At 37.0% G+C, this 15,843-nt stretch overlaps 1 protein-coding gene across 1 annotated transcript in view; it reads right to left on the bottom strand.

Annotated features, from left to right (window-relative positions):
• Nucleotides 1–4,565: 4,565 nt before the first annotated feature.
• The window catches only part of LOC306820233 (neuronal membrane glycoprotein M6-a-like), a 28,013-nt gene continuing 16,735 nt past the window's right edge, over nt 4,566–15,843 (bottom strand). Inside the window, exons 4-7 of the mRNA XM_079338010.1 lie at nt 13,952–14,105; nt 11,473–11,549; nt 11,289–11,354; nt 4,566–8,439 (exon numbers count right to left, since the gene is read on the bottom strand). Of these exons, the coding sequence (XP_079194136.1) occupies nt 8,287–8,439; nt 11,289–11,354; nt 11,473–11,549; nt 13,952–14,105 (450 nt within the window). The 3' untranslated portion in view covers nt 4,566–8,286. The remainder of the gene's footprint in view (nt 8,440–11,288; nt 11,355–11,472; nt 11,550–13,951; nt 14,106–15,843) is intronic.

The raw sequence follows: 15,843 nt of genomic DNA, 5'->3' as shown, positions 1-15,843 counted from the left end.
AAGTTGAAGGCTATGTGCAGCACCATTTAAAGAATGGAGAGTGAGCCTGAGTTGGCCTCTGTTTCCAAAATGAGGCTGAAAGTTTAGTGGGAGCTTCAGGTGTTTTATGCTAGAATAGACTACAAAGGTCTAATTACACATTGGCTATATACTGATTATAAGACTTGTTCTGTCAGAAGACAAGAAAAGGTCTTATTCATATGTTTTTAAATCATTAGTGGTATTCATCAACACCTGCAAAAAAAACACTGTTGTGAAAAATCAAAGGAGGTATCATATTTGTAAAATTAATTTGTAATTTTCTAACGATTGCGCTGAATGTCTCAACCTTTTCAGTATTTGTATTTCTTAGATGTAACTTTTATCAAGGCCCATGCTGACGATATAAAAATGCTATTTTGTTTTGCTGCGAAATTCAGACGTGTATTTTTTGTCAGTTTTTTATTTCATGAATGTTGTGTACCGCTGGTTCTGCTTTCCTGGTCTGAGGGATTTTGTAGCATGCATGTCAGCTTTAATGTTCAAATCTTCAAAAATGTATTTGTGGTCATGTCTTTCAGTATATGTCCGTGTGTGTGTGTGTGTGTGTGTATAGATATATTGTGAAAGAAATTTATACATTATATGTAAAATATATAACAATGATTAAAAAAACATTTTTATTGAACAGACTGGTCTAGACTGTTATTTTTGTGTGTAAATAAAGTTACATCTTTTTTTTCCTGATTGTTAAACAAAACATGGTGTTTTATCTTTTGTGCCAATGTTCCATCTTGATTGTCTTTTTTATGTTTGTTGACCTGAGCTTGTTTAACGAAATACATGTCAACAACACTAAGTGAACAGCATTAGATTATAATGATGTCAGATATGTTTGTGAAAAATGCTGTGCTTTTATTTCCTGTTCTCTTTGAAATGTATTATAAAAATAGTCCTTGTCTGAGTACTATTTGTTTGGTTTATTTGGACGACAGCTAAAGGAAATTTTTTTGAATAGATGCTTATTGTATTGTCAACAACAGATAAACAGACATGGTGCTTTTATTTTTCCTCTTGCACAAGTATATTAGATGTAGCTGCAGTTGGAGGATAAACAGATGTTCACTCATTAGTTTCAACCACAGATGGATGAAACCTCTAATACTTTTTTACAACTTATTGCTTAACAGTTTTACAGCAATATATGAAATTTGTTATTCGTCTACTCTCAGCCAGTAAGCAACATCCTCCTCCTCTTTTTATTTGCTTTCATAAAAATTGGAGTTTACCATGCAAACATAAATAGAAGCCCTCTCTAGATCTCTTAATTTAAATCAAGTTAAAGGACACAGACCAGTTTATTGATGATAAGGTGACAACCTGGGCATTATTTAAACAAAGCACTGATTTATAACTCATAAACAATAACAACCACAAAATATGAGATTACTTTGCATGTCTACTTCATGGGTGCACTTTCTGTTATGATTTGGGCATTTTTTCTTTATTATTTTAGAAGAAAATATAGCGTGCATTCGTAAAACATAAAACTAATTCACCTTAGATGGCTTTGAAATTCAATGCACCATTTCTGCTCATGATGTATATATATGTATATGTATAATTTTAATAATTATTATAATTTATATCTCCACATGTGACGTGTCACATCATTTCCCTAACTTAGCAGTGGGGGAAAGTAGATCCTTACAGGACTAGATAAACATTATGTCATTTGGATAAAAGAACAATAAAAACATTATTGGGAGCAAACAAGTGGTGCAGGAAAAGAAAAGAGCCCTGTCCTGATCCAAAGGTGGCTCAACAACCCCCCTTTAAGGAGGGTTTGGATCATATCCTTTGGATTAAGGGAGGCTTCAAACCAAATAAATTTTTGCTTTGGCAACTTTTACAACATTTTAGCGTAATAATTTATTTTATAGGTAATTCACTTTTAATATTATTTGTTCAAAAAATATAACTGAAAGTCAACCCTGACAAGTGTGCTCCCTCAAGTGAAAATGTATTGTTCTGAATTTGTCCACCAGGTGGGGCTGTTTACCTGATAAAATTAGCTCCCTATTCTGCTCTGTTTGCAGGTTCCTGAATGTCCAAAGATTTCACACATTGTCAGATCATGCATAATTAATGTCAGTAATTCATGCTTTTTTTTCCTTTTTTTTTTTTTCAATTAAATAACTGTAGACACAATGTTCAAATGGTCTAGAAAGCTTTGAGAACAACCACAAGTGTTGCAATGTGAAATGATGACACAAACTCACAATGTTCCCTTATTAACAAGTACACAAGTGTATTATTTCATTTTATTTATATATGCAAGCAAGTTTATGTCTTTACAAATAAAAAAGCCACTGTCTGCCCAAGCTGTTGGCACAGATATGTACAAAAATGGAGGAGTGAATAAGATAACGCTTGCTACTAAGCAACCAGAGTGGAGTACAAAAAGTCTACAATACTACGGAGAAACAGAAAAAATAAAGAAACTACTCCCAACGTCCAAAATGCCCAACCTGACACAGCACACAGACCTGAAACAGGCGATGATGACATGTTCGACATCATCGAACTGAGCTGAATCATTTCAGGCACAAAGGATCTGAAATTTCATCCTGTGATACAGAGCTGCAAAAACAGTCAAAAACAGATCAAATCTTCATCACACAAGGTTACAAATCAGATTTCATCTCGTTGAAATTCTTGCTTCAAGACTCTGACATTGTTGTGTTTTTTTTCTGTCCTAAAAAGCCTGTGGCCAGGATGGTGGGATTGTAAAGTGAGTCCGTGTTCAGCTGTGGTCAGCGGGTAGACAAGAAGGACGCAGGGTTAGCGTGTGTCAGACACCGATCTAAAAATCATCTAAACAAGTAGACGACATGGGGAAGTGAGGAGACGTAAACAAATGGAGCGCAAGCAGCTCACATCCTCCTCCCTACTCAGAGCAACACACAGATCTCCTCTCAGCTGCTGAATCAAACATTTCAGATTTTAAGCTCCATCACACCACCTGGCAAAGACATAATAATGAATTTATGTAGGTCTCTATCACATGCTGGACTATTGTAGTGTCAGCCAGAGTCCAGTCATTCCTATCCACCTTCAACAGTGATGGTGCAGCTCTGTATTAGCTCTGGAAGCAGCCTGAATTATTACTCGGCCTTCATTACAGATGGTGATTTGGCTGCGTGAGCTGGACAGACTGTGCTTGTTGCTAGGTAACATGGAGCTTTACTTATGCATCAGTGACTCCTGTGTGTGCCTACACTGGCTGTTTCAAGAACACACACACACAGGAAATCAGACATGAGTCACTTTTAAATACAAAAGCACCCAGGGCTGTGGTGTGACTGTAGCTATAAAAAAAAAGAGAAAGAACTGAGCAAGGAAGAGGACGTGAGCAGAGGTGGGTGCAGGATGAAGACAAAGATGGGATAGCCAGAGCAATACATTACACCACATTTGCAAATCCGATTTATTAGGAGAAACAATAGAGAACACCATGATCATATCACTTAAGACTTGCAATCTTAGATTCATGCACTTAAATGCCAGAAAAGGTACTGACTTTGTGTTTTTATGTTTGGATTTCTGCTACAATATATTGCTCTGGTGGTAAACAACTGAGCAAGCGAGCTAGCTTAGCAACACCATTAGCAACAGGAACCGCAATACTGCACACTGAAAATGTGAAAACAAAACAAAACAGCAGAACAGCGCCAGTGGAAAATAATTTTTTTTTGTATTATTTTAATCATTAAAATGATGACCATTGAATGCATAACCATGCCACAAACAACAACTAGATTCACTGTCTTTTTTTTTCTTTTCTTTTTTTAAACCTAGAATAAGATTATCTTCATTATTATGAATTCATTCGTTTTCATCATTGTTATTTCTTCAGGTTATAACCAATGCTGCAAGACTATACACAGGTCCCTCAGAGGGGATCTCAATGCACTTACACACCAAGAATAAGAGAGAGAGAGCTCACAATGGTCAATAAGTGCACAAAAACTATTTTTTTCTTTTTATCTGAGGTTAAAAACACTGACATGACATCCATTGTCAGGCAATGAAATGATAGTATACTGTTACTGTAAAACTAGACCCTTAAAAATACTGACTGTATGCAGCCGAGACACACCTGAACAGGACACGAGTCCGGGGGAGTCTCCCTTTATCGACACAGATGATACTTCTTAAATAAATTCTGTCACATAAGCTGCATTTACACAAGATTGAAAACCAGATTTAACTCTGTTTACCAAAATGTTCATGGAGGAAAGTAGATCCAATGAGGTTTGCAGATTTCAGTGCCACTATGGACGTTGATCTGCTTCATCTGTTAATTGCATGATGTTTAGTTTGCCTTCAATTTTGTCTCTGAAAACGTAAAACTTTAACTTGATCAAGCAATCAGTCATTATATTCAGACTATATTTTTATTGGATCACTACTTTTTGGAGGCTCAGGTGCCATTTTTTTAAGGATTTAAAGTAATGGTTTTGTGACTGCGGAGATCATTAACCCCTAGAGGTACTTTGGAGTACTGCATTTGATACTTAATGTATGTTAATTTAGAATAACTATTATCATGCAAGACATTTAAACCAATAACCATTGACTTAAATACCTGCCCTCCCCCCATGTGTGTGTAAATGCAGCTTTTTCAGGGAGCAGAAGCTCAGGACATTGGGACTGAACCGCCTCCTCCAGACTCTGTAACCAATCGGAAATCATTCTCCCGGCTGCTCACCTCGACTGTTCCACATATATGTATATCTTTATACAGAGTTACTGTAGGTACAGTGCTTTAATACTGCCCACAAAGAAATTAAGAAAAAGAAAATTAAAAACACATTTCCTTGTTTTTAATTAAATGATTTAACATTTCTAAAAGTTGATAATAAAATAGTGAAATGTCATCAGTGAAAGTAAATGAGCAAAGAATTATGGCTCAGAGTGATGGCGGTGGTGGATTGTGTGCTTGTTTTTGTGTGTGTATAGGTGTTCGTGTGTGTGTGTTTGTGTAAGTATGTAGTCTTATCAGATCAAACCCTTCCTCACCACAATCACCATCATCACCATCAGCACAGTAATCATTCCCTCTCAGTCGTCTCTACTGGCAGATAGAGAATCGTCACTTTCCTTCACAGTTCAACCAGGACAGAACAAACAACCTACTAAAGACGTGTACTCAATAAAAGTGAAGAAAACTTCTGCCTCTTTTTACTCATACATGTTTTTTATGCATTATTATGATTATGCTATTGTTTCATATCTGGCACAAATGATCATATGTAAACATGTAATTTGCCTTCAAAGTGTTTTTTTTTCTTGACATTGACTCTGAATCTGTGACCACTCAGTTCATAAATTCACTTCACTCTTGTTCTGAACACACCTTCATTTTAATGGCTCAACATAACTTAACATATAAAACAGACAGAACAGCCCTGCACACTGGTAGCAGATCATTTTAAAATCTCCTTATTTCCTTATATTTTAAGTATGCAAATCAAGTTTTTGCATTGTATTTAATGCTGGTCAAATTGGCTTACTTGAAAAACAGCAATACGTAAAAACTGGAATCAAAATCTCAACAAGTATAATCATATTATTGGTGATCCATAGCAAAGAATTAGGCCAGAGCTTCCAATAACAGAGCACCTGAGGAGAGATAAGTCAGATACCAAGTTTAACTTGGGCATCTTTTATAACACTCTCCAGTAACACAAATCATCTAGAAACCGTGAGCTTATCAGCTGGAACATCATTCATCTTGGTCTTAATTCTCAATAAGATTACTCCAGTTAGATCCCTGCAAACAATGGTGATGAGTTTCACTTGCTTTCATTAGAAACTCAAGACCTGTTTTTATTTCTTTTATTCACACCACTCAACCTAATGATAACTGTCCCTTTCTACTCTTTGTGCCGGACGCTTCGTTCGATGTTGCAAATCTCTGCACCTTCAAATATTTGTAGGAATTAGATCCTTAACCTTTCAACACATCCTGCTTGATCTCCCAAACCTTCACCACCTCCCAGAATTCACAGTAATCATCTGATTCTTTCACAAATTACAAATTGGTATCAGTATTAATGATTTTCAAATTCAGCTTATACATGAACTGGAGTTTTGGTCACATTAGGGCTAGTTAAAATAAAGTTATAAAAAAACACATGAACATGACAATAAATAATCTCAACATGATTGGTGCGTACGCATGTGTGTGTGTGTGTGTGTGTGTGTATCTGTGAGTGTGTGTGTGTGTGTGTGTGTGTGTGTGTGTGTGTGTGTGTGTGTGTGTGTGTGTGCAGAACCACTCAAATACAGAATCATCACAAGAAAATGTGAAATTGTTACAACCAACCCCGTCTCCGTCTCACACACACACCTGCCCCATTGAAACCCCCCCTCCCCCTTTTGATAATTACATATAAATAATACTGATCAAAAATGTGGCAAAAGTCCAAAAAGTGAGAAAAACAAGACTGATGAGAACAAGACACGTTAAAAAGACTTTGTGCTGTTAAGATGTGCTGTTTCTGAGACAAATTCACACGTTTGTACAAATCAGGGATGAAGGGGGGAGGAAATAGAGCCCAGTTTCACTTATTGTCTCCACTGCAATCTTAAATGCTTTAATTCTAAAAGTCCAAAATAGCCAGGACAGTACTATGATATATAGTGTAAATAAAGCCATATCAGGGTGAATTTGGAAATTAATACAATTTGACACCCATTTATCTGCATATTTTGTCAATCAATCTACTGTATGGCTTTATAGTGAAAATGACCTTTGTCGTTTTAAACCAAAACCTCATTCAAAAACATGGCCAATTTGAGAACACTATGGTCCGAAACAAGGGTCTGTGGATCAAGTAATGGAACTGGGCTCTAGATGAAGAGGTCACAGAGTGAAAGAAGAGGAGTAGTAGGGTTTGAGGACATAGGAGGGGGAAAGAGAGGGGGGGGAGAAAAGTTAGCAAAGCTAACCATTTGCACCCGGGAGGTATACATCCTCAGGGACCGTTTTTCTCTGCAGTACCAGTCATCATAATGTGGCGAAACGACACGACACAGCATGACACCACCATACAACACTGCCTGAACAACACCGACCATTCAGCCACATCTATGTGTGTGTGAGTGTGTGTGTGTGTGTGTGCGTGTTTGTGCATGTGTGATTTGTGTACTGCAGGGGGAATACAGTAATGTTGCCCCCCTCTTTAAATGATGAGCTCATAGACACCAAACTCATTCAAATGTCTGCTGTAGATTTTTTTGGCATGCTGTGATAACATGTTAAAGCTGACAAAAAGAGGGGAGATGTGCTCTTTATCTTCAAACAAAAACAAAAAAATACAACACAGCTGTTAAAATCATAGGGACGCAAATTAAAAGGGCAAACACGTCTTTGGGTTCTTCTGCTCATTATTCGTCATTTGGTATAATTTTGTAAATGTCTTGTGGTATTTTATACTTGAATATTGTCATGTTTATTTATGTTTTCCTTCTGGAAACTATTATCCACTTATATTTATTGATATTTTATATATTGTTTTCCTTCATATTCATGGGCAAACATATTGAGTGTGAGGATTGGTATTAATGTGCCAATTCCAGTACAGGAGAGACTAGATGGTCTCTGTACATAGCTGACAAGAGTATGTGCACACTTTCTGTCTGTACTTGTAATTCTCTGAAATTATATGAAAAAAACCCAAATCTTCAGGGCATAAGAAATATCATTCTTTCTGAATGTATTCAGAAAGTAAAAATTGCAAGTTGTTTTTAACTTGTTAGTCATGATTTTAAGTAGTACAGTATGTATGTTCTATCAGTAGCTACACCTCCTTTAATCAGTTTATTTTCCTTGTTTCAAGTAAAGCTGTTTTTTTCTTAATCAAAAGGACAAAGCCATAGTTAATAAAAAATGAAGCAAGCAAACAGGTGGGTGATGCTAAATTGTTAGCATCATCTGAGTTAATAAACCACTGCAGAAATGAGGATGATGATGGTGTCCATGTTTTCATCATTTATTCTTCTTTATTTCTCCCTCGTTGTGTTTATTTTGCATTGAATGTTGTTTTGTATTGTTTCTTCATTTGTTTGCATTCTGTATGTTTCTTGTTTGTTGTGTCGAGTGTTGTGTGTGTGAGTGTGTCTGCAAGTACAGTATCATATGTTGTGTGTCTGACAGGTTAAGTGTGTGTGTGTGTGTGTGTGTGTGTGTGCGCGCATGTGTGTGAGTGTGTGTCGTTTTCCTGCAGGTGTGTGTGTTTATGTGTAGGCATTTAGGCGTTCTTTGGAACGTGTAGAGTGGATGTCGTGCAGCTCCTGCTCCTCCTTTGACTTGATGTCTTCATACTTCTGCATCCTGCTAGCGTCCTTCAGGTAGCCCCAGTTAGCAGCCAGAGCCATCAAGAAGTGAACCTGAAAAAGATGAAGGAACCACATATTTGGATCAAACCATCAGCTTTTGACCTCATGGCAGCGCAAAGGCACACAGACTCTTGACAATAAAATCCAAACCAGCCAAAACCTGGTGAAACTATTTACCACTTTGATTTTTCCTCTGATTTTCTCCCGCCTTTGTTTTCTATGTATTGCACTCATATCAGAACAAATCTGCAGTTTTCTGAAAGTTTACTCTTTTATCATTCCGTCATGAAGACAACTGTAAGCCACGCACAGATGTTTGCTTCTCATTGGCAGGGTTTAATCAAGAAGAAAAACTGATGCACACATACTACAAACAGCCAAAGGGGCAAATTAATACCTCAAACTTAATACTGCAAGTTCAGTTGGTTAACACTGTTAACACTGTGTGGTGGCTTTGGACTCAAAGTTTGGTAGGCCAGGAGGAGGGAGGCCACATTTTTGAAAAACAAGTGCAGCAGGATGGTTTGATTAATGCACTGGTAAATTAACAGGAGGAGATAACATTCCTGATAACATACAGTGTTTGCTGTACACGTTTCTGGATGGCAGCAGTATTACCATCCATGTTAACCTAAGTATAGTGGTTTATTCTTTAACCTACATATCATTCTCATTTTGATATCAGTTTGATCAGCTCCCTGAAGATGGATATCTATTGTATTGTAACTGCTAGCATTATTGGGTGGCTCTTTAACGATTAAAAAGATTTCTGACAACACACATCAGTCCAGAAGAGGGCAGTACTACATCTACAAGCTGATCAGACAACTGCATTTACAATTGCAAGAGGATAGAAGAAGTAATAAATATTTGTGGCCTACTAGCTCAAAAATAGAGGGCTTTCAGAAAGATGTTAGACTGGATGTATCTTTTTTTCATGCAAGGTTTAAATTGCCCACAACACAAACTTTCTTTGGCTCAGGTGATGTTCACAAGCAGTTCTGTTCCAACTCAGTCACATGCAGATATATTTTGTTTTATTGGAGCTGCATATCAGGTGTCAGAGTAGTTTTAATGCAAAAGAGTGTGTGTGTGTGTACATTCAGAAACTATATATGTATGTATGTATGTATGTATGTATGTATGTATGTATGTATGTATGTATGTATGTATGTATGTATGTATGTATGTATGTATGTGTGTGTGTGTGTGTATGTATGTATGAATGTATATATATATATATACACACACATATATACACATATATACACATACACATATATACACATACACATATATACACACACACATACATATATACATACATACATACATGCAGGCAAATATATACAGGCAGAATTACAGGCTTTTTTGTCATTCAACCCTGACTCTATGCAGCATTCACTACTCAGCTCCCCCTATAGACTGGCTAGTGGCTACAGTACAGTTTATAAGCTCTGCTTCTTCCATTTTATGAGATGAGACATTAGTTAAAATGGAAAATCAATACTTGTCAAATACATATTTTCCACACATGTTTTCTCTCTTTACAGATCATTATTATCATGTTCAGTTAGGTCCAAGTTATCATTTTTCTAAAAAGTCTAATAATTCAATTCAATTAATTTGTCATTTGATGCTATAATAATAACTATAACATACTAATTGGCAGATCTGTTGACAAATGTGGCTCCTGCTGCACTGAAGAACATGTCCCAGCAGGAGAAGAAACATAACAACTTAACCATGTGTGTACTTGAACGGACACAGGAATCTGTTCTGCTGTTGACTGCAGGATCTTTGATATGTCATTTCAATTAAATAGGTGTTTTGGTGACTGACAGGGATGGAATGTCCCACAATGGCTCCTCCAGCTGATCCACACCGCACAGACTCTGGCTACAAATCAGCAGTATGTCAGCAACTCTGGGGGAAGGCTGGCTTCAGAGGAAAGGAGGTGCAACATGGTCTATATTATATATTTCATATATAGTCAATTAATTCACTGTATTATCACTAATTATTTACTTACTTTACTATGTAAATGAATTAGTCACTTGTAGGAGAAAAACCTCCATACCAGCTGCCACAAAGTGGAAACGAATCTGATTCATCACTCACAGTACTTGCTGTCAAACTCAGTGTCTCTCTTTCTGCTGAGCTTCTTTAGCATTCAAAAGCTTCACAATTTGTTTTTCTGATAGAAAAAAAAAGAAAACTGTGGAGGAGGTAGATAGTGTTTCTGGGAAAGACTCCAACCCCCTGGAATAAACAGCTACAGAAAATAGATGAAAGTGTCCTATTGCTCTGTGTTTTAACTCTGATGGTGGAAAAAAGAGCAAACATTAACTAACAGTACAGGACCAGGCTGCTAAAAATTCACTGAATACTTACAGTATGTAGAGCAATGATCATTATTTCAGACAAACACTCGTCCATCTTTAGAGGGATTCTCATGATTTACAATTTTTAAACTTTGATAAGATTCGAGAATACATTGAAAGATATTGATTCCTGTTTAGACACCACTGCAACAATTACAATAAGGAACCAATATTGGTTAGTTTCTTTTTTTTATTATTAATGACCAAAAAATGCACACTAAATTCTAAATTGTACTATATTTTTGTTACTGAAATGAGAACATTTAGAAGTATTGGACACTGTTGTATTTGGTCAAAGATATGACTGAAGAGTTTCTTTTTTCCAAGAACAAGGTTATTGGTATATAGGTGAAGGTTATACTTGTATTTATATTATATCACTAAACAGTTATCATTACTGTTGACCAATGCTCCAATGCTCTAACAGGCAGCAAAATCCTGGTGCAGTAACGCTTTTCATTGCCAGTCATAACCGCAAACCCAAAACCAATCTGATATAAGTATAAAGGTCCTCACCATGGCGATGACAGCAGCTCCTGCTCCTGCCAGAGCGCACACAAACAGGTGGAAGGTCAAGTCCAGCTGCAACACAAACCAGAGTCAGGGTCTCGATCTATTTCCCCATACAGATATTTGCATCTAAATCATTTCAATTGAAGAAATCAAACATGCTCCTCAGTCTCTTTGTGTTTCAGCTCACCTCGTTGGATTCGCACATTTTGAAGAACTTCTCAGATCCTGTGCACACCTTCCTCTCCTCAGAGATAGTCACAGCTCCTGGTAAACAAGACCATGCACATCATAAACACTTTATTACTCTGGAGATATATGATTGGCGTGCAGGCACTAAAGAGTTTCTGTATTTAGTTATTTAGAAAGTTACTCACTGTTGGTCACTGAGAGCTGACCAGTATGACCACAGTGTGCAAATGGGGGGAATGCATCCTATCCTTTATAAACCAAATTTATATTTCTTGAAATACTGTCATTATTCCCTCCAAGAAATGTTTCAGACCCAGTAACTACTCTAAAGGATCATGTGCAGGTTGGACAGTTGGGGGCAGGAGCTGTTTGGTTTACATTTTCCTTTCATTAATGCCTGAAGAACAGTATGGTGGACTGAAGTCTTTATTAATATCTCGTTGAATATGTTTTTTCCCAGTGTGTACACTGGTGGGTGGGCAGGTATTTAACAGGAATTAGTCTTTGAACTGGATGTTTTTAAAATATGTAAGAAATCACAGATAATAAATTGTCCAAAGAGTTTCAAACCTTTATTTTAATACGCCAATCAGTTCTTTCTCATTTGAATCCTGTCTTTAAAAGAGTGTTAAAAAACACCATGCATTTGTTATTCTTATAGCCTACGTTATCTTATATACTAGACCATATAATTTGTTTAATTTTTAAATGTTGTTTTTGAGCTCACTTTTTACACTCTTGGGGTCTTAATGACTACAATAAACAAAAGTTTGAGAATGGGAGATTAATTAACAAGCACTGAAATGGGCTTGCTCCATAGTCTTTTGGCAAAATAGTTTTGGGCACATAAAAAAGACTCTGGTGAAGAGGCAATGTATCAAAACATTAGTCCTTTGCAAATGAATAAATTTGCCTTGATGATTTGTGCATTCCAGTACTTTCTTTGGTTGCTGTCGAAGTCGTAGTAGAAGTACAACGCTTAATTCCTCTTTTAATTGAGGTCTTTTTTTTCCATAGTTGTTATTTTCCTTGTTTTTTCTGTCACCAGAACATTTTCAAACAAAGGGTTCTGTCCGAAAGCTGTAAGCACACATACAAATGTCTCCTTGCTCTTTTAATAGTGACAATTCCTTGATTTCTAACCTTCCTCTAAGTCACAGGCCTAACTCAACAGCCACAGCAGTCCACTCACAGACATGGAGACTGTGATCAGTCCTCTTCTACCTTTAACCAACTAGTGAAGCACAGCTTAGGTAACTGAAATGGCGGATTTTAGTGGGGGAAATATTCATGGTGGCACATGGTACTCTGTTGGCTTGGCACTTTGGTTGCACTCACACAGGTTTTTCCACTATCTGTGCCAGTTTGGTGATTTGGTTTATTGCCATTAATTAGAGTGAACTGAGCTTGTTGAAGAATGTCTTCCAGTAAACAGGGGAAATTATGTGCTTATCGTCAAGAGGACTTATGCAGATGCATAGGTCTTACTGTATTCAAGAAGTGATCAAACAGTGCTGTTTGCTGTGTAACTAGAACATTTTTTCCACCTTCAAAATGAAGATTAATATAAGATTTACATGTAAATTAACAACTTATATATATGTTCTGTATAATTTCACATATTGGTAAATGGACTTGAGCCTAGATACCGCTTTTCTAGTCTTCTGACTACTTAAAGCACTTTTACTCACTGATGGCAGAGTGACCATCAGATGTAATTTATCCCATTCATACACAACTGATAAAAACCTTTATCAGGCATGTGACTATTTTTGGTAGTTTTCGCAAACATTACATATGGCCACCCTTCTGTGCCTCAGTAGGGTCGAGAAGCATGTGATCCTCATTCAGCCAATCAGAAGAGTTCACCCTAAGTAACTGATCCTGCTATTGTGGCATTTGAACCAAATATGGTAACTTTGTCAATTTCTATTCTTCTACATGAAATTCCAATTTTTTGAAAAATGTTTTAACAGAAATAAAGTTGTGTCATGTCACCCAATAACACTGAGGTTGAATTTTTGAAGTATTGCAATGAGTGCCCTATAAAGTGTCTCACCAACAATGTATCACCAACTGAGTCAAAGCTGCTCACATTTTGGTAACAGCTGGTCTTACTTACATAATTAAAGGGTTATGATTTAAATGTGCAAAAAGTTTTAGACATGCTGCAGTAGATTGTTTCAAACAGTAGCAATGCCGCAGTCATTGCAGCCTGTTTCATGACTGGCATTGTAAGCGATCCTCTGGAACAATTGTTTTTCAACCTTCAAGTTATTTAGACCCAGATAAGATTCAGCTTAGAATGAGAGAGATTTCCATTTTCTAGTCCTGCGATATTACCAAATAACTTGTTTCTTACATCCTTAAAGCTGCTATTACTTTAAGAACATTGTACACGATCATCCTATCTCAACATTACAGAGATAAAAAAAGAATGAGACACATCCATCCATCAATGTCATTGCATCACATACCAAACTGACGCAGGTCCAGGCACAGGTTGGCTCCCTCCACCAGGCTGGTGTTCTGACACATGGACCAAACGTTGAAGTACATGAAGACGGGCAAGCTGGTGAACGCTGTGACTCCAAGCCAAACCAAGAAGAACAGGTAGGCCAGGAACATCAGCTGCACACACAGAGATAAGATATCGTGAGGGACGGCGACAATACACCAGTGACTAACAATCCTTGAGCTGTCAATGTAGTTGTGCAGACAGCAGCGTTTTAAAAACACATAGAAATGGTATGTCACTTCAACAAGACTTCCTATTTTTAAAAGTGAAAAGATGGACACACTAAAAGTTACGTATGTATGCATTATTATTCACCTCTTTCAGGGGCATGTCCAGAGGGGAGGGGCCATAAAAATTCGAAGCAAAAACTCATGCTCACTGTCTAACCTGCAACAGACTTAGTTGCCAATTCAAGTCTGTTTGCAAGTTAGACAGAGTACAGATTTTTCAATGCAAATTTCTTTGTACTTAAAATTGTGACTTTGAACATACATTTTTGTTTTCGAGTCTCTAAGAAATCAAATTAAGCAGATTTAAATGAAGCCCGATTGTGTTTCTCACAAGTACATATCATTAGTGGTAATAGAAAGTTGCAGCTCAGTGATTTGCAGTTGTGTACCCACAAACCTCAAGCCCCCCCTTCCATAAATCAGTGACCCTGGTAGGCAACCCTATTCAAAAAGTCTGGACACGCCCCTGACCTCCTGCATCATAAGCTCAGCTAACTTATGATAATAGACTTCCTTTAGACCTATTTCATGTATATGTTATTTTGTATTTCTTACTTTCAATGTCTTAAAAAGCCTGCATGTATTCCTTTTTTCATCATTTGAGAAACTAATTTGGGATAAGGGATTAAGCCAGCATTTGCAATCCTAAAGTAAAGGTGGTTCTTTAAAAGGCAGGGTAGCTCATTTTCGACAACTAGCATGATTTTGAAAGTAGCATCCTCTCCGTTCTCCATATTCACCCCCTCCCCTCTGTGCTCCCTCAAAAGCCACGCCCCTCATTTACATCCACTTGCGCCATTGGTCCAGAAGCAGATTTCAGCTCATGCTTTGAGTGTGGGCTCGTCCATACATGGGGTAGAGGGGCTTGATTGGTTTATAAAACGTGTACCGAGTGGCGGCATTGGTCACAGTTTTTACGTGTTTACAGCTCCTACAGATGACAGATTTTTTTGGTTTCTTTATTCAGAGCACATGAGTTATTAATTACTGTATTTCAACCAAAATCTTAAATAGTGTATCTGGAGAAAATTACCTACCCTTCCTTTAACTTAATAGTGTCTGTGTGTTTGTGTGTGTGTGTGTGTGTGTGTGTGTGTGTGTTTGTCTGTCTCTGGAGGTTAACAGGCACACACACACAGAGCTACAGCTGTGAGAGAAACATTTCCTCAGCAGATGAGGACAAACTCTTTTTTTCACAGAAAGAGAGTTAGTCCTCTGTGTGAGTCATGACAGTAGACGAAGACAGAAGAAACACATAGGTCGGTATCGCTTTTCAACATCATCAACGAATTATATATATGTTACAGTTTAAAGACTCAAAACAATTTTAGACAATAAATAAATTTTTATTTTCTTTTGATTGTGATTAAAACATTCTTGACTAAAGAATGAAGTGTGATTATCTAATTAGTAACTTGGGACAAAGACATGTCTCCCTTTAATCAAAATATTTGCAGCTCGTGTTCAAATGACATGTTAATGTGTTTATAAAATGTTTAAATTAATTGTTTCAAACCTCTAACCTGGACACATCACCATGGTTACTGACTCTAAAGCTGTAACCAGTATACTTTATTATTATATATTTCTTTGATAGTTAGGGTTAGAGTTAGTTAGTTGA

Source organism: Symphodus melops, assembly GCF_947650265.1.
Source record: "Symphodus melops genome assembly, chromosome: 2".
Lineage (NCBI taxonomy): Eukaryota > Metazoa > Chordata > Actinopteri > Labriformes > Labridae > Symphodus > Symphodus melops.
This window is presented reverse-complemented; position numbering and strand designations above follow the sequence as displayed.